The 25,461-nt window shown below is 33.7% G+C and overlaps 1 protein-coding gene across 8 annotated transcripts in view; it reads left to right on the top strand.

Annotated features, from left to right (window-relative positions):
• Window positions 1-25,461, top strand: part of RBPJ (recombination signal binding protein for immunoglobulin kappa J region) — a 220,490-nt gene that overhangs the window by 141,048 nt on the left and 53,981 nt on the right. For all 8 annotated transcript variants that reach the window (XM_074229664.1, XM_074229665.1, XM_074229666.1 and 5 more), the window contains one exon: window positions 22,619-22,657. In XM_074229664.1, the coding sequence (XP_074085765.1) occupies window positions 22,619-22,657 (39 nt within the window). The remainder of the gene's footprint in view (window positions 1-22,618; window positions 22,658-25,461) is intronic.

The raw sequence follows: 25,461 nt of genomic DNA, 5'->3' as shown, positions 1-25,461 counted from the left end.
AAGAAGACGAAAGGCCAGAACTCCAAGGGAGAAAAAATTTAAGCAGATAAAATAACTGAGAGATTCATAAAGATGGGGGAAACCTAAGGAAAGCCGGAATACATTGAACATATTTTACTGAGACAAAATGAACATAGATTTCTTAGTGAAAATGAAAATTTTCAGAACCTCACTACCCCAGAGATAATGGAATGATAGCAAGAAATTCTGGAATGATTTAAAAGAGAAAATTAAAGAAGATATTACTTATGAAATTTAATTGGAAATTAGAGCTTTCAGTACATAATTTTAAACAGTAGTAAAGAAATGAGAAGACAATAGAGAATTTCTCAACAGAAGTTAGAGGTCCAAAAATAGAAAATGGCATACTGAAGTAGATGAAAATTTGGCAGAAGTAAAAAACAGCATTAAGAGGGTACATGAATCTATAAAAACTAAACTATGATTTAAGCATGCTAGGTTTCCCCTAGAAGAATATCATAAATTTTTAAAAGCATGAATATCAAACTGAACAAGATGACATAAGAAAATTGTATAATCTATCCCAAACTTTTGAATGCAGTTAACAACTATTTGAACAATCAGATTGACATATTGCCAATCACAAAAAAAGAAAAATCCTTTTCTGAGACTCTTAAGGAATGTAGAGATTAAACTTTGCAATTTTCAGTTACATATTTTGTAAGCATCTAGGAACAAGACCATCAAATATGAAGGAGTAACAATTCAAGTAAACTAGAATACACCTGAAGGTTCATTTTTTTTTTTTAGATTAAATCTCGACTAATGCCATCTCCCCAGAGTTTCTCAATTGGGCATAATTTGGGATTAGATAATGTTTTGTGTACTTTTTTATGGAGTTGTATTCTATAAAACAGAGTTCAGACTAATATATTTGGCAAAGGTAAGCTTGATCATTATTGAAAAAGAAAAATGAACCTTCAAAAGGAGAGCTATTTTTAAAATTTTTGCACAACAATAAAGAGTAGATAGGCCGAATATTCAACTTGCAAACAACTCCAGGGAACAAAAACATAAGAAAAATAAACACAATTATCAAGAGAAGTCTAGAGTTCTTCTCTGTTTATAGACTATTTAAAAAAGATAGTCCAAAAAGAAGATTAAAAGAAAAAAAAAATCAGCTGAAGATTTTAGGGGAACTTAAGTTTGGAGAAGGAAAAGTGGAAAAAGTGGAAAAGCTGAATTAATAGTCCATGAATTAAACCCCCTCCTCTAGAAATGATTCAGGGTCTATGAGGAGGGACAAGGGATGTAAAATAGTATAATGTGAAAATGGAAAGGAGAGGTAAAAGACAGAAAGGCTATTGGGATGTACTCTGAACAAGTTTATAGGGGAATGGTAAAGCAGTATTAGTTTCCTTGGTAAATCTATAAAAAAAAAACACAAGTATTTCTATAGAGCAGTAACAAAAACACAGGAGTCAATAAAAGGAAAAGCTTAGGATCATTGCAAAAGACATTCAAAATCTGGAAGTCAGTCTACCTCTAGATAAAATTACAAAGCATTCTTTAATAAAGAATAACAAGTAACTGGAGAGATATGCAGTACTCATGACTAGGCTGTACCAGTATAATAAAAATTATCATACTTCTTGAGTTATCATTTAGTGTAAAAACTACCAAAGGATTTTCTGTAGAATTAAACAAAATAATAAAATCCATTTTTAAGGAAAATAACAAATAAAAATAAGAATGATATGGGAATGACACTTCCAGATTTCAAGATGTGTTTTAAACACAAAAGGTAGTTTTATACTGGTTTGAAAAATGGAAATTAGATAAATGCAAAAGACAAAATTAGGAAGAATGACTCAGAATGAATTTAGTTTTAACAAACTAGTTTTGTATTAACTCAAGAATATAAATTACTTGGGGGATAATGCCCTATTTCATAAGAAAAGCTACTGAGAAAATTGGTATTATTTTGGTGGAAATTAAGTCTATACCAACATTTTATACCATATATCAAAGGATATACCAAGCTATCAGAATTCTTATCAAAATTATTTAAGGGCAGATCATTAAAAATTAGAAGAAAGAAATCAAGTACCTTTCACAGGGAGGGGAATTCATAAAAAACAAAATAAGTTAGGTTATATGAATTGTACTTTTGTACAATTAAAAACTGCAAAGCAAGCCTAAAAGAAAACACTGAGGGGAATGTTTGCATCAACTATATCTCATAAAGGTATGATTACATTATGTGTGAGTGTTTACTTGCCATATATATATATGTGTGAGTATATACGCATATATGTGTGTATATATATGTATATATATACATATATATATATATATATATATATATATATATATAAACACATATAGCAAAAGTCATTACTTGCTGATTAGAAAATTTAGGCAAGGGGTTTTCAAAAGATTAGCAAAAGATTGAAAAATTTCTCCAAATCACTAATAGTTAAAATAGAAACGAAAAGAACTCTGGAGTGTGTTACCTGTCACCTACAAAAATTGACAAAAGATGATGAAAGTTGGGTCTTGGCTTGAAGAAAGACTGATGCACTAATGTTCTTTTGATGCTGGAAATTGTTTTCACTATAACATAAACCAATTTGGGATTAGGTTAAGAAAGTAATTTGAAATATCCATAACTTCCTAGGAAATCAAAGTTAAAGATATGATATGCATCAAAATATTTGTAGTAGCAACAAAAACAGAAATGGAAACAGTGCTAAATAATTATGTTGACCAAACCTGATCCTAAAGAAGAGATATAAAATTAATTTTACTTCATCGCAGGAGACTGTGATTTCCTATGAATGTGAAATTTGTACTTTTGGACTTGATTGAGAAATTACTTTTGGACTTGATTGAGAAATTAGTTTTGTTGAACTCCTATTTTTAGTTATAATTAATAGCTCTTCTCTGATGGGTAAATATTTACTGAAATGGGGGAAATATTAAAACATATACAGAAATTTATTTTTTAAAAATACTAGGAGTGTGGGAAAATAGTATAAAAATAAAATGGGAGAAGACATTGGAATGAAGAAGGTGGAAAGACTTTTCTTAATAAGGACAAGGAAAATATCACAACACTTCTCATGATGCAATAGAGATGTATATTTATTAAAAGAGACAGGACTTTCTAATGAATTTCATGAGGAAGAATTTGTACATTAGGAAGCTACCTAATCCAGGAAAGGGTTGAACTCAACAAGTGAAGTGGAAATATAGAATCAGAGATGAAATCATGTTAAGAAAAGAAGTAGAACCAGGCTTTATAATTCAGGTAATTCTCACTCCACAAACTGCTTCTATTTAAAATTGTTTCTTTCATTGAAGTACTATTTCTGAAAGTGAGGCACATTGATAAATACATTCACCACCCATGATTCCAAAGGTTCCATGATGTAGTTTACTATCTACCCCTTTATGGAGAAGGGTTAGATTTACACTGCAGTCTCAGTCTCTCTCTATCTGTTGGTGTGTCTGTCTGTGTGTGTGTGTGTGTGTGTGTGTGTGTGTGTGTGTGTGACATACATAAAGTGTATTTAAATTTATTCACTTTGCAAGTAAAGGAAGATACTATAGAAATTGAAAAAGGTGTATTTTATGTTATAACTAAATGTTATAGCAGAGACAGCAATAGGTAGCAGTAGGTAGTAGCAGGTAGATAGCAATAGGTAGAATATTGTTGCCAGATCTTGACATATCTGGCTTCTAAACATCTTTCCTTATGTTCCATTGTTCCACTCATATAGCTAAAACCCTAGTTGGGTCCTTGTCTCACATAGACATCACACATGTACTATACACATACTACATATAGACGCACCACACATACACACCACATACACAAATTGTTTCAATTTTTAGACAATAAGCTCTTTGAGGTGAGAACTGTTTTTGCCTTTCTCTGTTCTCCAGCAAATAACATGATGCCCAATAAATAGTAAGTGCTTACTAAATGATGGTGGTGCTTGTCCTTCATTCTTGAAGAAGACCATGACAACAGGGAGGTGATACCATGACAAGAACATGAATTGGATTTGGGTGAGGGAGTTCTGTGATAGGTCACCAGTCTTACTTTCTCCTCCAGAGTCATCTAGGTCCAGTGGCCAGATATGAGTCAGGATGAATGGAGACAGCCCTGGATATGAGGCAATCAGGGTTAAGTGACTTGCCCAAGGTCACACAGCTAGTACGTGTCAAGTGTCTAAGGCTGGATTCCAGCTCCTGTCCTCCTGACCCCAACGCCAGAGCTGTATCCACTGTACCACCTGACTTTTCTCCATGAAAGAGTGAGTTTTACATTAGAAATGATGGGGGGGAGTAGGGGGGGGAAATCTCAGAAATCTTCAGGATAAATAAGTGTGCTTATCTGAGCTTTATAAAAGCATTGCCTGGAACAAACAACTAAGCTATTCTTACCTTCAATGATATATAGGACTGAAGGACAGATGTTTAAATTTTCAATAAATGGGTGAAAGTTGAGTCTACAAACTGCAAGTTAGGGAGCTTAATTTCATTTTCTAAGAAAGTGCTAGAATGGGTCATTAAAGAAGTGGTTGGCGAACACCTAGAGAGGGAAATGATGATTTCAAAGAATCAAAATTCCTTCTTTCAGAGCAAGTCCTTCCAGACAAGCTACAAAATTTCCTATTTTGTTTCAGGGGTTTTTGAGCCTGGGTCTTCCTATCTTGCTCAGACTAGATATACAGTGACCATTCACAGGCATAATTCCAGGATTAAATGGCAGGTAAAGTTTGACCTACTCCATTTTTTCTGATCTGGGCCACTTTGTCCTCCACGGACAGCCCCAGGGACTTTAACCCTATTGCAGCTCAGAACTCTCAAGCTCAAGTAATCCCTACTATTTCCAGATTTTCTGGTAACTGGATAATATGTATATCACCATGCTTGGTGACATACCTAGATTTTTAGCAAAGCTTTTGAGTATCTCATGCCATTGAGGGGAAGATGAAATATGAATTACATAGTAATGCAATCAGATGGATTCAAAATCCCACAAGGTAAAACTTAAAAGAGGGATTAGTTACTAATGGTTCAGTGTCCATGTGGATGAAGTATCATTCTCTAGCAGAATACAAGAAAGCCTTGACTTGATCCTTTGTTGTTTACTGATTTTACTGATAAAGACAGAGAAGAATCAAACCCACCAAACTGGGTAACTGCAAAATTGGAATACAGAAGGATCTTCACAGCCTGCAGTTTTGAACTGAATCTAAAGATAGACTCCATTTGGGATAAAGTCTTTCAATCAGATAAAGAAAAATCAATTCTACAATTATCATATGGAAGAGGCATGTATAGCCAGCCAGCATTGGGGGGTAGGGGGTGAAGGGGATTGTTAAATCAACTGCAAGATCAATATGTTGTATTATGTGTTAGTCAAAAATACTAATGCAATCTTGAAAGAAGTGCATGGTTTTCAGGGACAGAGCTGTAATAATTCCATCGTACTCTCTGCTCTTTAGACTTCATCTAAATTATTGTGTTTGGTTCTGGGCATCAGGGTTTAAGAACAGCATTGGATTAGTTGGAAAGTGTCCAAAAGTGGTTGAAGGTTCTTAAATTTATGATATGGAAGGATTTGTTGAAGGAACTGGGCATGTTTTGCCTGGAAAACAAAAGACTGTTAACTGTATTTTCAAGTATTAGAAGAGCTGTCCTATGGTAGAAGGATTCATTAGAGCCCCAGAAGGCAGAACCTTCAGGAGCTAGGACAGAAGTTATGAAGAGACAAATTTAGCTTGATATCAGGAAAAACATGAACAATTAAAGCTGTCTCCAAGTGAAATGAACTATTTATAGAGGTGGTAGGCTCCTTTTCCTTGGAGGTTTTCAGGTTGAGACTAGATGACCACTTGTTGTATATATAGTGAGGATTCCTTTAGGCTATAGATTGGGATTAATGGTCACTCATGCCTCAGCTCTCAGATTTTGTGATTCTGATATTATCTTTGATATCTAGATAGATATCTAGTCTTCTCAATTGCACAGAGCCCTCTGGCACTGAAGCCTACCACATAACTTGGCCATTATTCATAGCTCTTCCCTTTCTCCCTTAATAGGTACATGCTTAGGCCATGATATTTAAATAGATCTGTAAACTTTCTGTTTTGGACGTTCTGCCCAATGATTACAGATCACATCTGTTCCTGAGGACTTTTCCTTTCTCCTCACAGCAAAAATGGTATTCTCCTGTTATCTACTTAACCATCTTTTGCCTTTAGTGATGTGACCAGACCATCTTCTTTTCCCATGTTTCCTTGATGATGTCTTTTCTTCCACTCCTTTATATTTTCTTGGTTATGTTCCTGGCCTATACTTCTCCTGCCTCTTTTGATTGACTTCTGTGTGATACTCATTTTTTATTTTTTTATTAATTTATTTTGATAAATAGTATTCTGTTTTTTCAAATTACATGTAAAAATAGTTTTCAACATTCATTTTTTTAAGATTTGAGTTTCAAATTTTTTCTCTCCCATTCCCCCTCTCCAAGCAAATTGACATAACTTGTACAGTTATGTAAATATATTTCTACATTAGTTCTGTTATAAAAGAAGAAGCAGAACAAAAGGGAAAAGTTACAACCCCCCCCCCCCCCAAGTGCAATAACATGCTTCAGTGTGTTTTCAAATTCCAAGTTTCTTTCATTGGATGGAGATAACATTTTTCATCAACTCATTTTTTAATTCTTTGGAGAATGTTGTATTATGATTTTTGCTACCATACAGCAAAACTAGTAGAATATTGTCATTAACAGAATAAAACTTTGTTTCTGGGGGGAGCCTGGCCAATAAAAGAGCTTTACAGGTGGCACAGTGGCCAGAGTGCTGACCCTGTAATCAGGACTTATATTTATAAATTCCAATCTGACTTCAGACAGACAGTTCCTAGCTGTGTGCCACTTTACCTTGTTTGCCTCAGTTTTCTCATCTGTCAAGTGAACTGGAAAAGGAAATGGCAAACCACTTTAGTATCTTTGCCAAAAAAAAAAAAAAACAAATGAAGTTATGAATAATTGGACAGGACCAAAACAAGTGAAAAACAACAATTTTCTGAGGGCATTCCAACCCCTGTCTTTCTATTCTACACTGAATTGGTACTCATCCATCTCTACTATAAAATCCAGTGGATTTATTGGATTTTTATTATATTATTATATATTATAATATATAATTATTATATTATGGATTATTCATCTACTGTATTTGGAGCAATGAATATTTAAATATTTAACAAAGCATAAGCTGTTCCAAAGTCATATCGGGATGATTTTTTCCTTCTTTTACCATAGATTGATCATTATCTGCAGCTAATTTTTCATTCTTACATAATTGTCTTATGGTAGCAAAAAGATCATCAAACAACCCTTTCTGTGTATATGGCAAGGAAAATAGTACTATTTGGTTTATAATAGCAACCACAACTTATAAATTCTAGTTCTAGTTTTTTATTTTATTACTTAGCCTTTTTGATCTACTTCAGTCTTGGTTGTGAAGTGCTACCTGTTTCTGGTTGATGCAATTTAATTTAGTTTACCTATTGTTTTGCAGAAATTTCCAGTTGTGCTGCATATTTGAGGTTATTGCTGTCTTTTCAGAATGTATTCAAAATCTGGAAACTGATTCATGATCTACCATTTCTTTTTTCCCCTTAGGTCTTCCCCCAGCAACATTGTGAATTCATGAGCATCACCTTAGTGTTAATAGATCAAGATGATACGATTTTAGAATAGAAAGGAATCTTGAGATCAGTTTAGTGAAGTAACAAGAACTTTGCATTTGGAGTCACAGGACTTAGGTTCAAATTCTGCTTTTAGTTGACACTTATTCATTATGTGACCTTGCCCAAAGCACTTAACTTCTTGGGCTCTGTTTTTTCATGTGTAAAATATGAGGATTGAACTTCCCATCCCCAAGTTTACAAGTGAGGAAATTGAAGTTCAAATGACATGATTTCCTCTCTCTCCCTCCCCAAATCACCTAGCAAAGTAAAGACACTGAAGCTAGAATCTAGGCTTACTGATTCCCAATCCAAAACTTTTCCCATTATATAACAGTGTCTCTTCTTTAATAAACTCTTGTCATTTGTTTCAATCTTTAAATTAATATTGAGTATGAATTTAAAGTGACTAATAAAATTGCCCGAAGTGCTAAGCCCTAATTCCCATAGTGAGTTGAGGTGGTTTTAGTGGTAGTTTGTAGTTTTATAATTCATAATTCTTTAATAATTCTTTTTATCCTTACAATTAAGAAGGAGCATCATCTATCAAAACTGGTTTTACTTCCTTATTAAATGATTTTCATTCTTGGCCAACATTTTTACCCCTCACTCATAAGTTATTTGATAATTATAAAATTCTTCATTAGCTTTAACTTCTTTTTTGTGTGTACATGGTGAGGAGGGTGAGAATATGAGAGGTTGGGATTAGAAAGTTAGACTAACTATGAAATGAGACAGAAAACTATTGAATTAATACATGTTCATGTATTGAGAAGTCAGACAATGGATAGGCTAGATAAATGTCCATTCTAGAAAACTGACTAGGTTTTGACATTAAGGACATAGAAAGAACAGCAAACTTGACAGTAAGAGAGCAATTATAAAATTTAGTGGACAGGCTAACAGTGGACTCAAAGAAAACATACAGTAAAAATGGAGTCTGAACAGTGGTATTCCCAAGGAACTGACAGGGAAAAGATTTATGTATCCATACCTAAGATATGTAGCCAGTGAAAGAATAATTAAGTTGCAATTTTCCTTGTTTAACAGGGAAATCCACGTGTACAGAAAATAATCATTGAAAGGCTTTTATTTAAAATGATTATTGGGGGCTTTTAGGTGGTGCAGTAGATAAAGCACCGGCCCTGGAGTCAGGAGGACCTGGGTTCAAATCTGGTCTCATACACTTAATAATTACCTAGTTATGTGGCCTTGGACAAGCCACTTAACCCCATTTGCCTTGCAAAAACCTAAAAAAAAATGATTATTGATTGGCTGTACTAAGAATTCTTCATGACATTACTTGAATATTTGATGCACTTAAAGTGACAGTCCGTATGACGTAAGAGTTGAGATCTGGATTCTGCCACTTAGTATAGTTGGTGTGACCTTTAGCAAATTATATAACTATGACAATCATGACTTTCCATATCTGTAAAAAGGGGATGGTAATCCTTAGCCTAGTGACCTCACATCTTAAGGATGAAATAAATGTAGCATTCCTTTATATTTGTAGAGAATTTTTACAGTTTTATGTGGTGATATAGTTTTAAATAAGTCAGTTTAAAAATTAGTTTACACATAGGTTTTCAGGAGTGTGTCTGTGGCACAAAACATCACTATTACATAATTTGTATCCAGGTTTTTGTGTTGTTTGGTCTTTTATAGTAGGTAGAGGCCTTGAACCAACTGTCAAAAAAAGTCACTAGTGACTTAAAAAGCAAAATCACTTCTTCATTCCTTACTCAAGATTCCCACCCCCACCCCCAGAATATAGTAGGTATATAGGAGAGAAAAAAAGTTTGTGGAATTAGAATTAAAATATTAAGGAAAATTATACAAAATAACAGTTGCACTTCTACACTTTTATAAAATTTTATTCTCTGGCTTTTTTTTCATTTTGTTAGTGGATCTCTTATTTAATTTTAGGAGAAAATATTTTAAAAAGAAAACAAAAACAAAGTTTCATAAACTTTAAAAAATCCAACCAACCCTTTCTGGGCCTTGAACTCTATAAGCTTGCCTAACAATGACAAGAAAGTCTCCAATTTGATGTTTCATTAAAAAAAGTTTGAACTTAAGTGCAACTCAACTTTTTTGTACCCTTCTCCCCCAAATGTTGAGCTTATTTTTTAATTTTTAATAAACATAACTGAATAATTCAGACTATCTATCCCAAAGCTTTTTAATTAGCTTTTTTTTTGTATTAGCAATCAGTGTAGACAGGTGAGTTTTATTACCAGTTAAATAAGAATTACTTTGCTTAAATGTTTAACAGTCATTTTAGTCTTTCTCTAGTAAGGATTTTTTCCCTTGTTTGATTTTTTTTTCACCCAGAGTATTTTTAGCCAGAAAGGTGTTTAGATGGTGTTGTTTTGATAACTTTATTCTTGTTTGACCTTGTTACATTTGTGGTTATACTTCCTTAACAGGTTGGTGAACAAAGGTGTAAATGCATATAGTGCAGGGGAAACAGAAGTTAAGAGGAAGTATTTGTTCTTTGTGTATACAGCTTCTTCTGCAGGGTTAAAATGCAGTGTCCTGAGCATTGAATTATACATAAAATTCATTGTGCTCTTTCCATTACCTATAAAGGCCACTCAGTAGGTTACTCCAGACACTAATGGATTGCAGGATATATTACTATCTCAATGCCATTTACAGGTAAGAAGAACTAAAATAGAATGCTATCATGTTTTTGACTACTTTTATGTTTTTGTCGATTAGACTACAGTAATTTCAGCTTTTCCTGGCTATAGTGAGATTGAGTTAATGTAAATCATAGAACTTTAGAAATATGAACTCAATTAGAGTGAAGGCAGTTTAAAATTTATATGATGACATTTGTATTCTGAGTATGTAGCTTTCTATAGAATCGTAGCTTTACACTGTTATTTCTAGATTATAATGATACTTAAGTGTCTTGTTTTTCTCTCCTAGATTATAGAAAAAGAAAGATAATTTTAGGTACCTAACAAATGTTCATTGAATGAATTATTCGGATTTATAAATCAACTGAAATCTATAGGGTAAGACAGAATAAGATGGAAAAATGTATTGGAATATTATGTTAAAATATAAAAATTTTATCTTTTAATTTTTAAAATGTTTGAAATATACTAGGACTGAATGTATTTGTGGAGAAGGCCTTTACATTGTAGAGAAAATTGTTTGTCAAGTATATTATTCTATTAAGTTATGTTATTTTTGTTGTATTTCAAGCAACACTTTTCTGAGGATTGAGAAATTTACTTCTAGTAAATTTTCAAAAGAAATTTTTAAGACTGACTTTGTTTTATGCAGAGAGAATTTACAATAATATTTCTTATGTCAAACTCTCCTATTACATATAAAAATATACACATTTTAAAACTACTAAATGTATGTTTCTGAAACACATTTCATGTTAAAAATCTAAAGTTGGTTTGATTGTAGTTTTGATACAGTTTTCACATAAACTTATCAACAGAAATGATATAATTTTAAAGCAGATTTGCAAATAAGGATAAGAATGTGTGCCATAATAACTCCTCCCTAGGTAAATATAAGCAAAGAACATGAATAATCTATAAAATTTTGTCAATCCTGAATAATTCTGACAGCTGATAAGTTATTTTTTTCTAGATAACATCTAATTTAGGATAACATTTTATAACCCCTTTAATACACAAATAATAACTTTAAATAAATTCATATTTTAATAAAAGATCAATTGATTGAATTTTTTAATGTCTGTAAGATGTAAATATAGAGTAGATAGTATGACAAGCTTCATTAAATCAATATGAGGTACAGATTTTAAAATATTATTATTATTAATTAAGCAAATATATAACCAGAGTTTTGAAAATTTTCCTGTTCTTTGTTCAGTTTACTATTTTTTAAAAACATTAGACCTCACATTTTCAAAGAAATGAAAGTTGCCTGGTTTCTTATAAAATGATTGTCCCTTACTGTGTTTGCATTCAACAATATACTATGTAGATATTATGTGGCTTCTTGCATAATAATTCTTTTTCCCTTTTATCATTCTGTTAGTAACCTCCTCTACATAGAGGAAACATATTTAATTTGGCTGAATTATAGCCAAATTGTTTTTTTTTAATACTGATCTTAACAAACCCCTACATTTTACTGATAAAGAAATTGAGGCCAGAGAAAAGAAAGCACTTGACACAGATAGTTATGTCCAAGTTAAGAGTATCAAAATTGTCAAATCCAGTGACCTTTTCTCAGCCTTTGTTCATTTAACAACTATTAATTTATTTAGCCAAGTACTTAGGAAGTACTTGCTGTGTTGAGTTTTTATGCTAGGTATTAACTAATACATTTTTCCTTTCCTTAACTGAGCCTACAGTTTAGTGTAGAGATAACAATTAAGGTAGAGTTGGGGGAAATGGTATAGAAAAAGACTTAATATACCTTAACCAATGGGAATAGTATGAACAAAGACATAGGACAAGAAATATGCCAGTTTGCCATACAAAAACATAGGATGGTACAGTATTATAGAGGGTTTTGAATAGGAGACAAAATAATTTTAATTTTACTTATAGCCAGTAGTCATTTATGGTTCATCAGTAAAGGAATGACATGACCAGATTTGTGTATATACACAAAAAAATTATTCTAACATTCCAAATCTTCACAATTTGGTTTTCAATTCAGCATTAAACTGAAACTGATCTTTCCAAACTTACCAGTGATCTTTTAATTGCCTTTGTAACCTTTGACACTATTGGTCACTCCTCTTGCTCCTAGATATTCTCTCCTCTCTAGTTTTCTGTGATCATGCTTCCTCTTGGTTATACTCCTACTCATCTCACTGCTTCTTTTCATTTTGCTTTGCTGGATCTTCTTCCAGATATTCATTAACCATAGATATCCCCCAAGACTCTAGAGGAAATCTCATCAAGTATCTATGGGTTCAATAATCATCTCTATGCACATGATTCCCAGCTCTCTATCTAGTCTTAACCTTTTTTTCCTAGAATCATAATATTTTACCTGTCTCTTGAGGATCTCAACTCAAGTGTCCCCCAGTAGTCATCTCACAACTCAACATATTCCAAACAGAATTCATTATTTTCTCCACTTCTCATTTACAACTCTGTTCAAATATTAACTTCTAAAGGAGAACTTTGCAGGTTTATTTTCTCTCTCCCCTCCCCTATCCATCTGAGATTACCTTTCATTTCCTCTGTACATATCTTGCACTACATTTTTTTTTTTCATATTGTCTTCCCCATTAACATGTACATTCTTAGAGTTTGGGATTGTGCCTTTCCCTTCTTTGTATCCTCAGGACTTAGCACAGTGCTTGGCACATTGTAAAAGCTTAATAAGTTTTTGCTGATTAGGGGATTTGTTCAATTATTAAAATAGTCTTAGCAACTGGAAAGAAACTCTAGTAGAATTGTTGGCATCATAATAGGGAGCAGGGATTGTATTTGGGGGACATTTAGGAGATGAAGCTTTTGGATTATCTTTGATGCCATTCTTTTTCTTATCTCTGATATCTAATTAGTTATCAAATTTTGGAAGTTTCAAGCATTGGTGACAGAATAAACGGTAACCCTGTAGAAAAGAAATAATGAAGTCAGAATAGGTTTAGGAAGAAAGAAAAACTGTTCCATTCTGGATCATCTTGAGTATGAAATGTTATTACTATAGGGGGAAGAAATGTCTTGTTAGAATTGTAAACGTTAGAAGAGTTTTTTGCAGGGATGATAGTTGAAGTCATGGCAACTAATGATATTACCAAAGGGACAGTGTAGAGAGAAAAGACAAGTCTCAGAACAACCATTAGAATATGTACTTAGATTGAGGGGTTAGAAATAAGATGAAAAGCCAGTAAAGACGCTGTTGCTGAAGTAAGATACTTGAATTGCATTACTTCCTAAAGTCAAGAGAGATTTTGTTAAAGGAGCTGTTCTGCAAAGTCAAAAGTCAGAGGGAGGTGAAGGATAAGGACTGAGGATTGTCAGGTGACTGACTTTTCTGAAGTAGTTAAGTGGTATTGGTGGAAACCTTTCTTGCAAGTGGTTGGGGAAAGAATAGGAAATGACATTTTCAAAAGTTTAGCAGAGGAAAGAATTAGTTTGGTAGCTGAATTGACTAGATAGGTGAAGGAAAGGCTTCATATTTGTAAGTAGATGGGATGGAACAGAGAGGAAAGATTAAAGCTAAATCCATGAGAGAACAGATGGCTGCTGGATTAGATGGAAGGGAATAGAATTTAAGAATGAAGTTAAAAAGATGACTAGAGACAAGGAGGAGAATGTGAATAAAGATAAGGAGAGGTTTTGTATAGTGGAAGAGAATTGAGAAAGCAGATTAGTTGGTCAAATCTTCTCAGTGTATTAAGAAGTCAGTTCTTTCACTAACAGAATAGTCTGAAAATGACAAAGGTGGAATAGAAAAAAAAATAAATAATAGCAAGAGTCGCAACTGGGATTCTAGTCCATGAATCTGTAATGGAGTAAATTAGCCTATTTGACATAACTTCACCTATTTTCAGCAGCCTGTGAACAAGATTAATCAGATAGAGAAGTACCCAAAGATGTCTATTAGTAGACTGAGAACAGCACAATGACAGTAGCCAAGACATTCCAGAGTAATAGCTAGTGAAACAGTGAGGTGGCAGAGATCATGTATTGAAGATGTGATGAACCAGTAGAATAAAATTGGGCTTATAGGTTTATGAAGCACTTCACATACATTATTTCATTTGTTCCTAATAACAACTCTGTAAAATAAGTAAACACTGCAAGTGATATCTCTATTTTATTTGTTAAGAAATTGAAGTTGAGTTTATTGAGACTGACCATCGCCCAAGGTCATGTAACTGAAAAATGTCAGATGCAAGATTTGAACCCAGCTTTTGCCTAACTCTTAGCTGTCTTACAAGAATCTTGATATTGGAAAAATGAAGAGGGGGTTTAACATGAAACAATAAGTTGTATAGTATTCTTATCTTCTTTCACCTGTATGTACCATTTGACACTGTTAATCATCCATCCTTCTCATAAATTTACCTGTCTTGGCCTTCTGACTCATCTCTCCCTATTGTCATTCTTTCTATTTGTCATTATAATTCTTCTTTATCCCACCCCCTCAATATAAATATTTCCCAAAGTCTTTCCCCTTTTCTTTATTGTATCTACCTTGATGTTCTCCTGTATTACCATGCTTTCACTTATCCTCTCTACATATAACATTCTTTTAAGTCTAAATCTTCAGTATTGATCAAATTTCAGACTTTTTTCAGAACTCCAAATTGCTCTCATTTTCTTTCTCAAACCTGTTCTCTATTAAAGTTCGTGTTGTCACTACCACCCCAGCCATTTAAGCTTTGTGACTTTGAAATCATCTTTGATTCTCTCCCATAAATGCAGTGTCCCTGAATCTTGTGAATTCTTAACCCATAATAATTCTTCCATCTCTGTCCTTACTATTACAGGAAGTGGCACAGTTTAATGAAAAGATTGCTATGTCCAATCTTTTTGACTCTGACACTTCTACCCATTTGCCCAAGATAAGCCTTATAGCCTTTCTGAGTTTCAGTTTCCTATATGTAAATTTGGTAAAATGATACTTCTATCACTTTCCTTTTGTTAACTGTTGAATGACCTAAGAGTTTTTCATTTCAGCTGTCAGGCTCAAGTTAGACCCAGCCCAGAACAGAGATATTGTGTAGAAAGTGTTTTGTATTCTAGATCTTCCCTACTTCTCCCTGATCTTTTTTTTATAGGTAACTTCCTTTATAGGCTTTCTACCCTCTCATCACTGTCTGTTTGTATTTTAGTTAACACAAAGATTAATCTTTCTAATTCATAGTCTGATCAAGGCATTATACTACTCATAAATCCTCAGTGACTTACCATTGCCTACAAAATTAAACCTCAAACTTCTGGTCATATCTTAAGCCTTCCTCAGACCTTATATTAATCTTGCATCAGTCTACCTTTTCAGCCTTAACTTATTGATAGCTGGTCCTTCTCCCACTTGTCTAACCCTTCCTCAGTCTCCTTTTGCTGGATTTTCACTGAAGCAAAGTCCACTAATTGTGGATGTCCCTTTAATCTCTGTCCTAGGCCATCTTTTTTCTCCCTCTGTTGTTTTGCTTGGTGATCTCATCTTCTCCCATGGATTCAATTAACATCTCTTTGCAGATAATTCTCAGATCTATTTGTCAACTGTACCTCTCTTTTGACCTTCAGTCGCTCATTTCCAACTGCCTATTGTACATCTTGAACTGTATGAATTTTAAACTCAGCATGTCCAAAATTGAATTCATCTTCTCAGTCACCCAGAATGGCAACTTAGGAAGCATCCTTGCCTCCTAAATCACACTCTCTTGCCCCTGATTCCTATCTAATTTATTGCCAAGTCCCATCAATTCTACATTTGCAAAATTTCTGGTATTTAGCCCCACCTCTCCTCTTGACACTATCATCACCTTGGTGTAGTCTTGGTCTCCTTACTTTAAGTCTATTCATGCTGTCCATCCTTCATTCATCTTTAAAAGAGTGATCTTTTTAAAACTCAGGTCTTCCAACAATGTCCCTCCCTTAGTCACTAAATTCTAATAACTTCCTGTTGATTCTAGGATCCAATACAAGGTACTTTATTTGACTTTTAAGCTATTCATAACTTGGTCCCTTTCCATCTTTCCTGTCTTTTTGTACTTGCCTTCCTTCTACAAGTTAGTATCATTAGCCTTTTTATTTTCAAACAAGGCACTTCATCTGGGCATTTTTAAAGTCTGTCCTCTACATGGAGAATTCCCTTTCCTCACTCCACCTCCAGGCTTTTTTTTTGAGTTTCAGCTTCCATCTCACTTTCTACAAGAAGCCTTTTTTCCTGTCCTTAATGCTATTGCCTTCCTGTTGGGATTATCTTCTGTTTATTTTGTTAGTACATAATTGTCTGCATGCTATCTCCTTCATTTAGTGTTAGCTCTTTGAGGGGAGGAGCTATTTTTCCCTTTTTTTGTGACCCCCAGCATCTAACAGAGTGCCTAACACAGTGTATGGGCTTAATAAAATGCTTTTTAACTTGATTTAACACTTAGACATTTCAACCAAACTGGATCATTTACATTCTCTTGAAACTTTATTTTGATCTATCCTTCCAGTTTCTTTTAATATATTATCCTTTCATTCTTAGTTAATTGTTTGTAGATTTACCATGAAACTTTGATTAACTTCTTGCCTACCTGTAAGAAATTTCTCAAATATATAATTATCCCAGTCACCAGACTCAAAACTGTCTTCCATCTTTTATTCTCCTCATATTCAGTCATTCATTAGGTTCTATCATTTATGTATTATTTTTCTTTTCTCTTCCTTCCCTCCTTCTGCCCAAAATGGTCAAGTTTTCTTGGAGTTCTGTCATTTATAAATTATTTTCATGTATTCTTAGGAAACATCACAATTTAAGTCCATTTTCCTGAACTATTGAATTATTCTTGTACGTGATTTCTTCTGCCTCCATACTCTTCTGTCTTTTCTTATCACTTCATATTAATCTTCCATCAGTTTTATAATATCAGTTCCCAGTTCAAAACCCCACTTCCTGTTGGATAAATCCCAACCAACTTTTCCAGCTATAATTTTTGACTATTCATCATCACTGACCTTGTGTTTTAGTCAAACTACATTTCTTTAAATTTAACAGAATTCCCATGTGAAGAATTATGTCCCAAACACAAACAAAATAGACTCCAATCTCAAGGATTTTACTTTCTACTAGAGGGGGAAATGCCATAGGAAGACCATAACATGTACTCAAATAAATAGAACAAAGATTGAGGTGGGAGAGGGAACTAATAAATAGTGAATTCAAAGAAGACATGAGGAAGGTAGCATCTAACCTGAACTTCAAAGAAACAGGATTCTGTGATGAATAACTCAAGTAGGAAAAGATGCTAAGATTTGGAAATGACTTGTATAAATGAACATGTGTTTTTCCTGTTTGGGTGACTTTGCTGATGCTGTTCTCTCTGTATATAACACCAACCCCATTCTGATATTTTCAATATTTATATCATGTTGTTTATATAAAAATTATTTTATTCTGGAAGTTGATTTCATTTAGACTGATAGTATTTCCCATTGACTTGATTTTTATTTGTTTTCCCTTGTTAGATATATTTTAATTTAATTTTTGAAATTTTCTGCTGGTACATGTAAAAAAAAAGTTTTAACCTTTATTTTTAAAGCTTTGAGTTCCGATTTTTCTCTCCCTTTGCCCCATCTGACTCCCCTCATTGAAAACGCAAGTTATTTGATATAGATTAAAAATGTGTGCTCATGCAAACCATTTCCTTAATAGTCATGTGAAAATAATCATTGACACCTCCCTCTGCCAACCTCAAGAAAAATAAAAGGGGGGGTATGCTGCAATCTATATTCAGACACCATTAGTTCTGTCCTTGGGGATGAAAAGTATTCTTTATCATAAGTCCTTCAGAGTTCTCTTGGACCACAGCACTGCTGACAAAAGCTATGTCATTCACAGTTAATCATCCTACAATATGCTGTTACTTTGTATACAGTACATTTCCCATTGTTATCTGTCCATGTAAGTCTTCCCAGGTTTTACTGAGAGCATCTTGATCATTTTTTTAAAATTTGTTTTTTGCAAGACAATGGGCTTAAGTATCTTACCCAAGGTCATAAAGCTAGGTAATTATTAAGTGTCTGTGTTCAAATTTGAACTCAGGTCCTCCTAATTTCAGGGTTAGTCATCTATCCACTGCGCCACCTAGCTGCCCCCATCATTTCTTGTAGAAGAATAATATTCCAGCATAATCACATACTATTCCCCAACCAAGGGGCATCCCCCTCAATTTCCAATTCCTTGCCACCAGAAAAATGCTGCTATAAAATATCTTTATGCATATATGTGTGTGCTTTTCCTTCCTGTTTTTCATCTTTTCTAGAATATAAACCTGGCAATGGCATCACAGGTAATTGACATTACTAGGTCAAAGGGTAGGCATGGGTTTAATATCAGTGTTTTGAGAAATGAGATCTTTATCAGAGAAACTTGTTTAAATATTTTCCCCACAGTTACTATTGCTAATTGCATTTCCCTTCATCTTATTTCTGTTGTATCCCCATGCAAGAATATAAGCAGTTCAAAATCATTAAGTACCTTATGATTTGCCTTTCCTGTTTATCTTTTAATGCTTCACTTGAGTCTTATATTTGAAGATCAGATTTGCTCTTGAGCTCTAATCTTTTCATCAGCAAAGTTGGGAAGTCCCCTATTTCATCTTTTTCCCTTAAAGATGCTCAATTTTGTTAGTTATTTGGTTCTTGGTTGTAATCCAAGCTCTTTTGCCTTCCAGAATATCATTTCCAAGCCCTACGATCCCTTAATATGAGAGCTCTGAAATTTGGCTGTGTTATTCCTGGTAGTTTTCATTTTGGAACTCTTTCAGGAGGTGATCAATAAATTCTTTCCATTTCTATTTTACCCTCTAGTTCTAGAATATCTAGAATATTTCCTTGATAATTTCTTGAAAGATGAATTTGGGTCTTTTATTCTTTCAGTTAACCCAATAATTTGAAAATTATTTCTCCTGGATCTATTCTTTAGCTTAGTTGTTTTTCCAGTGAAATTTCACATTTTTTTTTCTGGGTTTTTCATTCTTTTTGCTTTTGTTTCATTGTTTTGTGATTTCTCATAGAGTCATCTGCTTCCTTTTGCCCAATTCTATATTTTAAGAAATTTTTTTTCAGTGAACTTTTGTGTCTTTTCCATTTGGCCAGTTCTGCTGTATTAGCCATTCTTCTCAATTCTCCTCATTGGTTTTTTGGGCCTTTTTTCCCATTTGGCTCAGTTTGATTTTTTTAATTTTAATTTGCTTATAGTATTGTTTTTTATGTCTATGTCCTGTAACCATTTGGATCTTATCTTGGTAAAGGGTGTGAGGTGTTGGTCTAATCTAAGTTTCTTCCATACTAACTTCCAATTATCCCAGCAGTTTTTATCAAAGAGGGAGTTTTTGTCCCAATGGCCAGACTCTTTGGGTTTATCAAACAACAGATTACTATAATCCTCTCCTGCTTTTACAGCTAGTCTATTCCACTGGTCCACCACTCTATTTCTTAGCCAATACCAAACAGTTTTGATGACTGATGCTTTATAATATAATTTTAGATCGGGTAGTGCTAAGCCACCTTCATTTGCAATTTTTTTCATTAAGCTCCTGGCAATTCTTGACTTTTTATTTCTCCATATGAATTTACTTACAATTTTTTCTAAGTCATTAAAGTAATTTTTTGGAATTTTGATTGGTAGGGCACTAAACAGATAGTTTAGTTTTAGTATAATTGTCATTTTTATTATATTAGCTCTACCTATCCATGAGCAGTTGATATTTGCCCATTTATTTAAATCTGATTTAATTTGTATGAGAAGTGTTTTATAATTGTTTTCAAAAAGATTCTGAGTCTGTCTTGGCAAATAGACTCCCAAATATTTTACACTGTCTGAGGTTACTTTGAATGGGATTTCTCTTTCTAGCTCTTCCTGCTGTTTCTTGTTAGACATATATATATATATATATATATATATATATCTCAGTTTGATTTTTAAGATGGTATTTTCTTCATTATTTTTTGTATCTCCTTCACTCAGTTACTGTCTCAGTTTTCATGATTTTCCTGTATCAATGTCATTTCTCTTCCTCTTTCTTTGTCTCCCTTACTTAATTTTCAAAATCCTTTTTGAACTCTTCTATCTCCTGAGACCAATTCATATTTTTTCTTGGAGTCCTTGAATGTAGACTTTCTGACTTTGTTATCATTTGTTTTGATCTTGCTAATCTCCATAATAACTTTCTGCATTCAGATTTCATTTCCCCAATCTATGACTTGATTTAAACTCTTCTGCTAAGATTGGCTCTGTTGACAGAATTGAAGACACATTGTCCTAAGCTTTTGGGGACTTTTGCAGCCATTTTCAGAGATACTTCTAGGAACCTACAAGTTTTCAGTTCTTCCATGCTAGTATGATCAAAGGAGAGGTGTTTACTACTTTGCTGACCTGTGCTCTGGTCTGTGAGTGACCACAACACTTCTTTCAATCCAGGTACTGTGAGGGAGACTCATCTAGGTCTGTGACCCAGATCAGAGTTTGGGCAAAGCATTTGACTCTTGCTTCATTGATAGCGAAAAGACCCCTGTAATCCTCTGACCCCTTTACTGTCTGTGGACTGAGCGCTTCTGAAGCAGCTGCTGCTGATGGTTTCAGTGGCTCCCAGGGATTTTTCCTGGTCTCCTGGGGGGTCTGGTTTGCATTGCTGTGGCCTGCTCTGGACTGTGCCCCACTTTCATCCTGGCACTGTGTCACCTAGCTTCCCCCATCATTTCTTATAGAAGAATAATATTCCATCATAATCACATACCCCAGTTTGTTCAGTCATTCCCCAACCAAGAATCATCTCCCTCAATTTCTAGTTCCTTGTCTCCAGAAAAAAAAAACCTGCTATAAATATCTTTATACATATGTGCTTCTCCTTCCTGTTTTTCATCTTTTTTTGGACTATACAATTGATCATGGAATTACTAGGTCAAAGGGTAAGCATGGGTTTATAACTCTTTGGACATAGTTCCAAATTGCTCCACAGAATTGTTGAATCTATATCCACTCTAATATTTGTCATTTTGTTCCTGTTCTATTAACCATTCCAATAGGTATAAGATAGTACTTCAGAATTGTTCTGATTTGTATTTCTCCCATCAATAATGAGATGTAGGACTTTTTTTTTTTAATATGGCCATAGATAGCAAGTTGTCTTTGGCAGTCTCTTGGCTTAGAGGTCTGGAAACTACCACCACTGACCTGACCCCATTGCCCTCTATTTGTTCCTGGATTGCTTGGGTGGGCACCATGTTCTTCTCTCTGTTGGACCCTGGTCCAACAGATCCTTCTTATGAATCTTCCAGGTTGTCTTTGACTGGAAAATTGTTTCACTCAGTCTTTTTGTGAGTTCATTCACTCTAGAATTTGTTTAGAATCATTATTTAAAGGTATTTGGGGTGGTTTGGGGGAGAGTTCCTTCAAATCCCTGCCCACACTTCACCATTTTGGCTCTGCCCTTTCCCCACAGACTTTCTGCTGAGTTTTTGTTTTTATCTCCCATTGTACCTGATTAAGAAACTAGATATTTCAGTTATATTAGATGCAGGGCTTTGGGACAAATGCCATTGGGTAAATGATCTTGAATAAATGTGTTCAAGGAACAGTTTAGGAATTTGAATTATCTCTATGACAGTCCTGGACTTTACCCATATTTTCCTACTTATTTGAACTCTTAGGTTATTGAAAACCCCTGTCTCCATTAGTAGAATATGTAGGGATATATCCCTCCAGGGAGTTTATAGGATTTTTTTCTGCATTTAGGGTTTTGTTGAATACTTAACATAACCTTAATACAAAGCAATAATATGGTACATTGGTAAAGTGATCTGAATTTGGAGTCAGAGCATGACCTCAGTTCAGTTATTCCATACCCTTCCAATGTCCTCAACTATAAAATGAGTATTTTTGACTAGGTGACCTTTAAGGCTCCTTTTCAACTCTGAAACTATGGTTCTATGACTCTAGGAAAAGATTGTACTTAAGAATGTTTTATTAACAGATATTTAGAATTGTATGTCGTTTTGACTCTGAGTTAGGCATTTGTTTACTACTCTGCATTATTTCAATGTGTTCCAGGATATTTTTAACATATTTTGAAAATGGTTTGTATATCATAGAGAGACTTTCACTATGTCTGAAAATTTAGTTTAAAACTTTTTTTTTTACTGTGAAATGTATTTTATAAGTTGCTTTAAACTATTTTACTTTATCTTTTCTGTAGGAAATTTGGTGAACGGCCTCAACCTAAACGACTCACTAGGTAAGGATTCCATATTCACTTTTTAAATAAAAATATATCCTTAACACAGGAAAACTGATGCATAGCAGGGTAATGTGACTTGCCCAAAGTTACAGGGCTTGTGGATATCCAGTCTTCAACTTTGAACCAAATCCTAGGACTCCTAAGTCCTGTGTTTTTCTCATTATGTGCCCCTGAATATGTGTTCCCATATTAATGATACACTCAAGAGTATTTTATTTAAAAACAAAAAACAAGATACTCTCACCAGCACAAAGGCTGTTTTGACTAAATCTCAGTTAAATTAATGATATCAGATCTTCTTAGGTTGCAATATAATATTGTGTAGCAACTAAGCCATTTCAGTGAGATGATCCACCAATTTAGAGGAATCACATACCCCACCGCTTTGGAGACCCTTCTCATATTGCTGCTACCTAGGCTCCAGCATCCTCAGTGAAATCACTAATTGTAATGCAGTTTAGTTTGGAACTAACTTTTTGTAATATTGCTTATATTGAAGAGTGTATTCCAATCATGCTGGCATTACAATATGTCATTAGGTAGAAAAATATTCTAAAAAATTATATACTTAATAAATTTTAACTTTCTAGTAGCATAATTTGTGCAAATTCAGTGTTTTATTTCCCCAATGCTAAAAGCAAAAAAAACCCCAACCTTTTGATTAATATTCATGCAGAATGAATTTAATTTTTATCTAAATATTTTTCCTTTACTCCCTGCCTTATTCATTTTTTCCCCTACATTTACAAGAGGCTATGTTATTGCTTTTTGTACTCGCTAATTTCTCTGCTTCTTGGCTGCTTCATTTTTTTTGTTTTCAGCAGTAACTTCTTTACTAACAGTAAAAGGAAGAGTACTTGAAGAGTGTTAACCACAGCTAAATTCTTTGACCACTACTTCAGTTGCTTCCATCCAAAAATTGTTAGTTTTTGCAGCAGGATTTGCACGTAATGTGATTGCACTGATTATTATCAGATAAAGAAGTTTAGGTTTTATAATTACAGTGCACAGGTCAGATTCTCTTAACAATTTGTAGGAAAGATTCTTTTTTTAAAATTTTATTTATTTGAGGCAGTGATGTTAAAGTGACTTGCCCAAGGTCACACAGCTAGGTGTCTGAGGTCAGATTTGAACTCAGGTCCTCCTGACTCCAGGGCCGTGCTCTATCCACTATGCCACATAGACGCCCAGATTCTTGTTTTTTATGTTATACTGGGAGTTTTGTGCTATTTAATATTACATGAAATAAGATCATGAATGGAGGCTTAGAATTATTTGCTGTATAGATTTTTTTTTTGCTATAGAAGGATATGTTTTACTGAATTTTAAATTGTGAGTGAAAACTTTAGCCTGATGATACACTGATTTTATTTGGTGAAATCCTTTTTCCTTCTCATTAACAAGATTTTTTCCATGATTAAGAATAAAAACAACAATGCCCAATTGAGTTATTCTTGTGCTGTTAGAACAAACATTCTTCACTTATTAAAAAATTTTTTATGTATTTTTTTTGTCACAGACACCTTGGACAGTTTGGAACAATATTTGAATTTCTTTTCAGAATACTGTTTTTAGATTCTTAAAACAATGTGCATGAAATTAAAAAGGAAACTAGTCATATTGAAATAGTTGTATAAATTTTTTTTTAAATTCACAGATGTCAGATTAAGAACCCTGCTTTTGAGCTCAAAGGGACTTTAGAAATCAAATGATTAATTACATCTGTATTATTTGACATTAGCAAACTCAGGTTCAGAAAGGTTAAATGTTTTGCTTAGCGTCATAGAGACCTTAAGCAACAGAGACAAAATTTGAACCATTCTTCATTCTGCTCCTGGGGTAGAGTAGAAAAGGAAGAGAATAAATAAATTATCCATTCATATTTTCACTTTGGTCCAAAAATGTAGACTATTTGCCTGACAATAATTTCAGTGATGGCAGAGTGTAAATGTGCAAGTGAGTACATCAGGGTAATAATAAGAATATGCAATTGTTGAAAAATAATGCACACAGGTTAGAGAGGATCCTTTGTATGTTGGCCGTTTCCAATTATCTGGCATATTTTTTTAATGGTAATTTATTTCACTTTTTTTTCCAATTACATGCAAAGATAGTTTTCAACATTCATCTTTTCCTAAACTTTTAAATTCACATTTTCTACTTTCCTCCTTTCCCTGTTCCCTCTCTATGAGAATGAGAAATCTGATATAGGTTATACATGTACAATCTCATTTCCATATTAGTCATCTTGTGATAGAAGAATCAGAGCTAAAGGGAAAAAAAGAAAAAACATAAAACAAGTTTTAAAAAGATGAAAATAGTATGTTTTGGTCTACATTCAGACTTCATAGTTTTTTACAAGTCCTTTAGAATTGTTCTTGATCACTGAACTGCTGAGAGGAGCTAAGTCCATCATCACTGTTCATCACACAGTGTTGCTGTTAAGGTGTGTAATGATCTGGTTCTGCTCATTTCACTCAGCATCAGGTCATCCAATCTTTACAGATTTTTCTGAAGTTGGCCTGGTCATGATTTCTTACAGAATAGTACTCCATCATATTCATATACCATAATTTGTTTGACCATTCCCCAATTGATGGGCATCCCCTCATTTTCCAATTCTTTGTCATACAAAAAGAGCTTCTATAAATACTTTTGTACATGTGGGTCTTTTCCCTTTTTATGGTCTCTTTGGGTTACAGACCTAGTGGTACTGCTGGTTCAAAGGATATGCAGTTTTAATGCCCCTTGGGCATAGTTCCAGGTAGTTTTCCAGAATGGTTAGATCAGTCCACAATTTC

Source organism: Macrotis lagotis, chromosome 3 (assembly GCF_037893015.1).
Source record: "Macrotis lagotis isolate mMagLag1 chromosome 3, bilby.v1.9.chrom.fasta, whole genome shotgun sequence".
NCBI classification, from domain to species: domain Eukaryota; kingdom Metazoa; phylum Chordata; class Mammalia; order Peramelemorphia; family Peramelidae; genus Macrotis; species Macrotis lagotis.
This window is presented reverse-complemented; position numbering and strand designations above follow the sequence as displayed.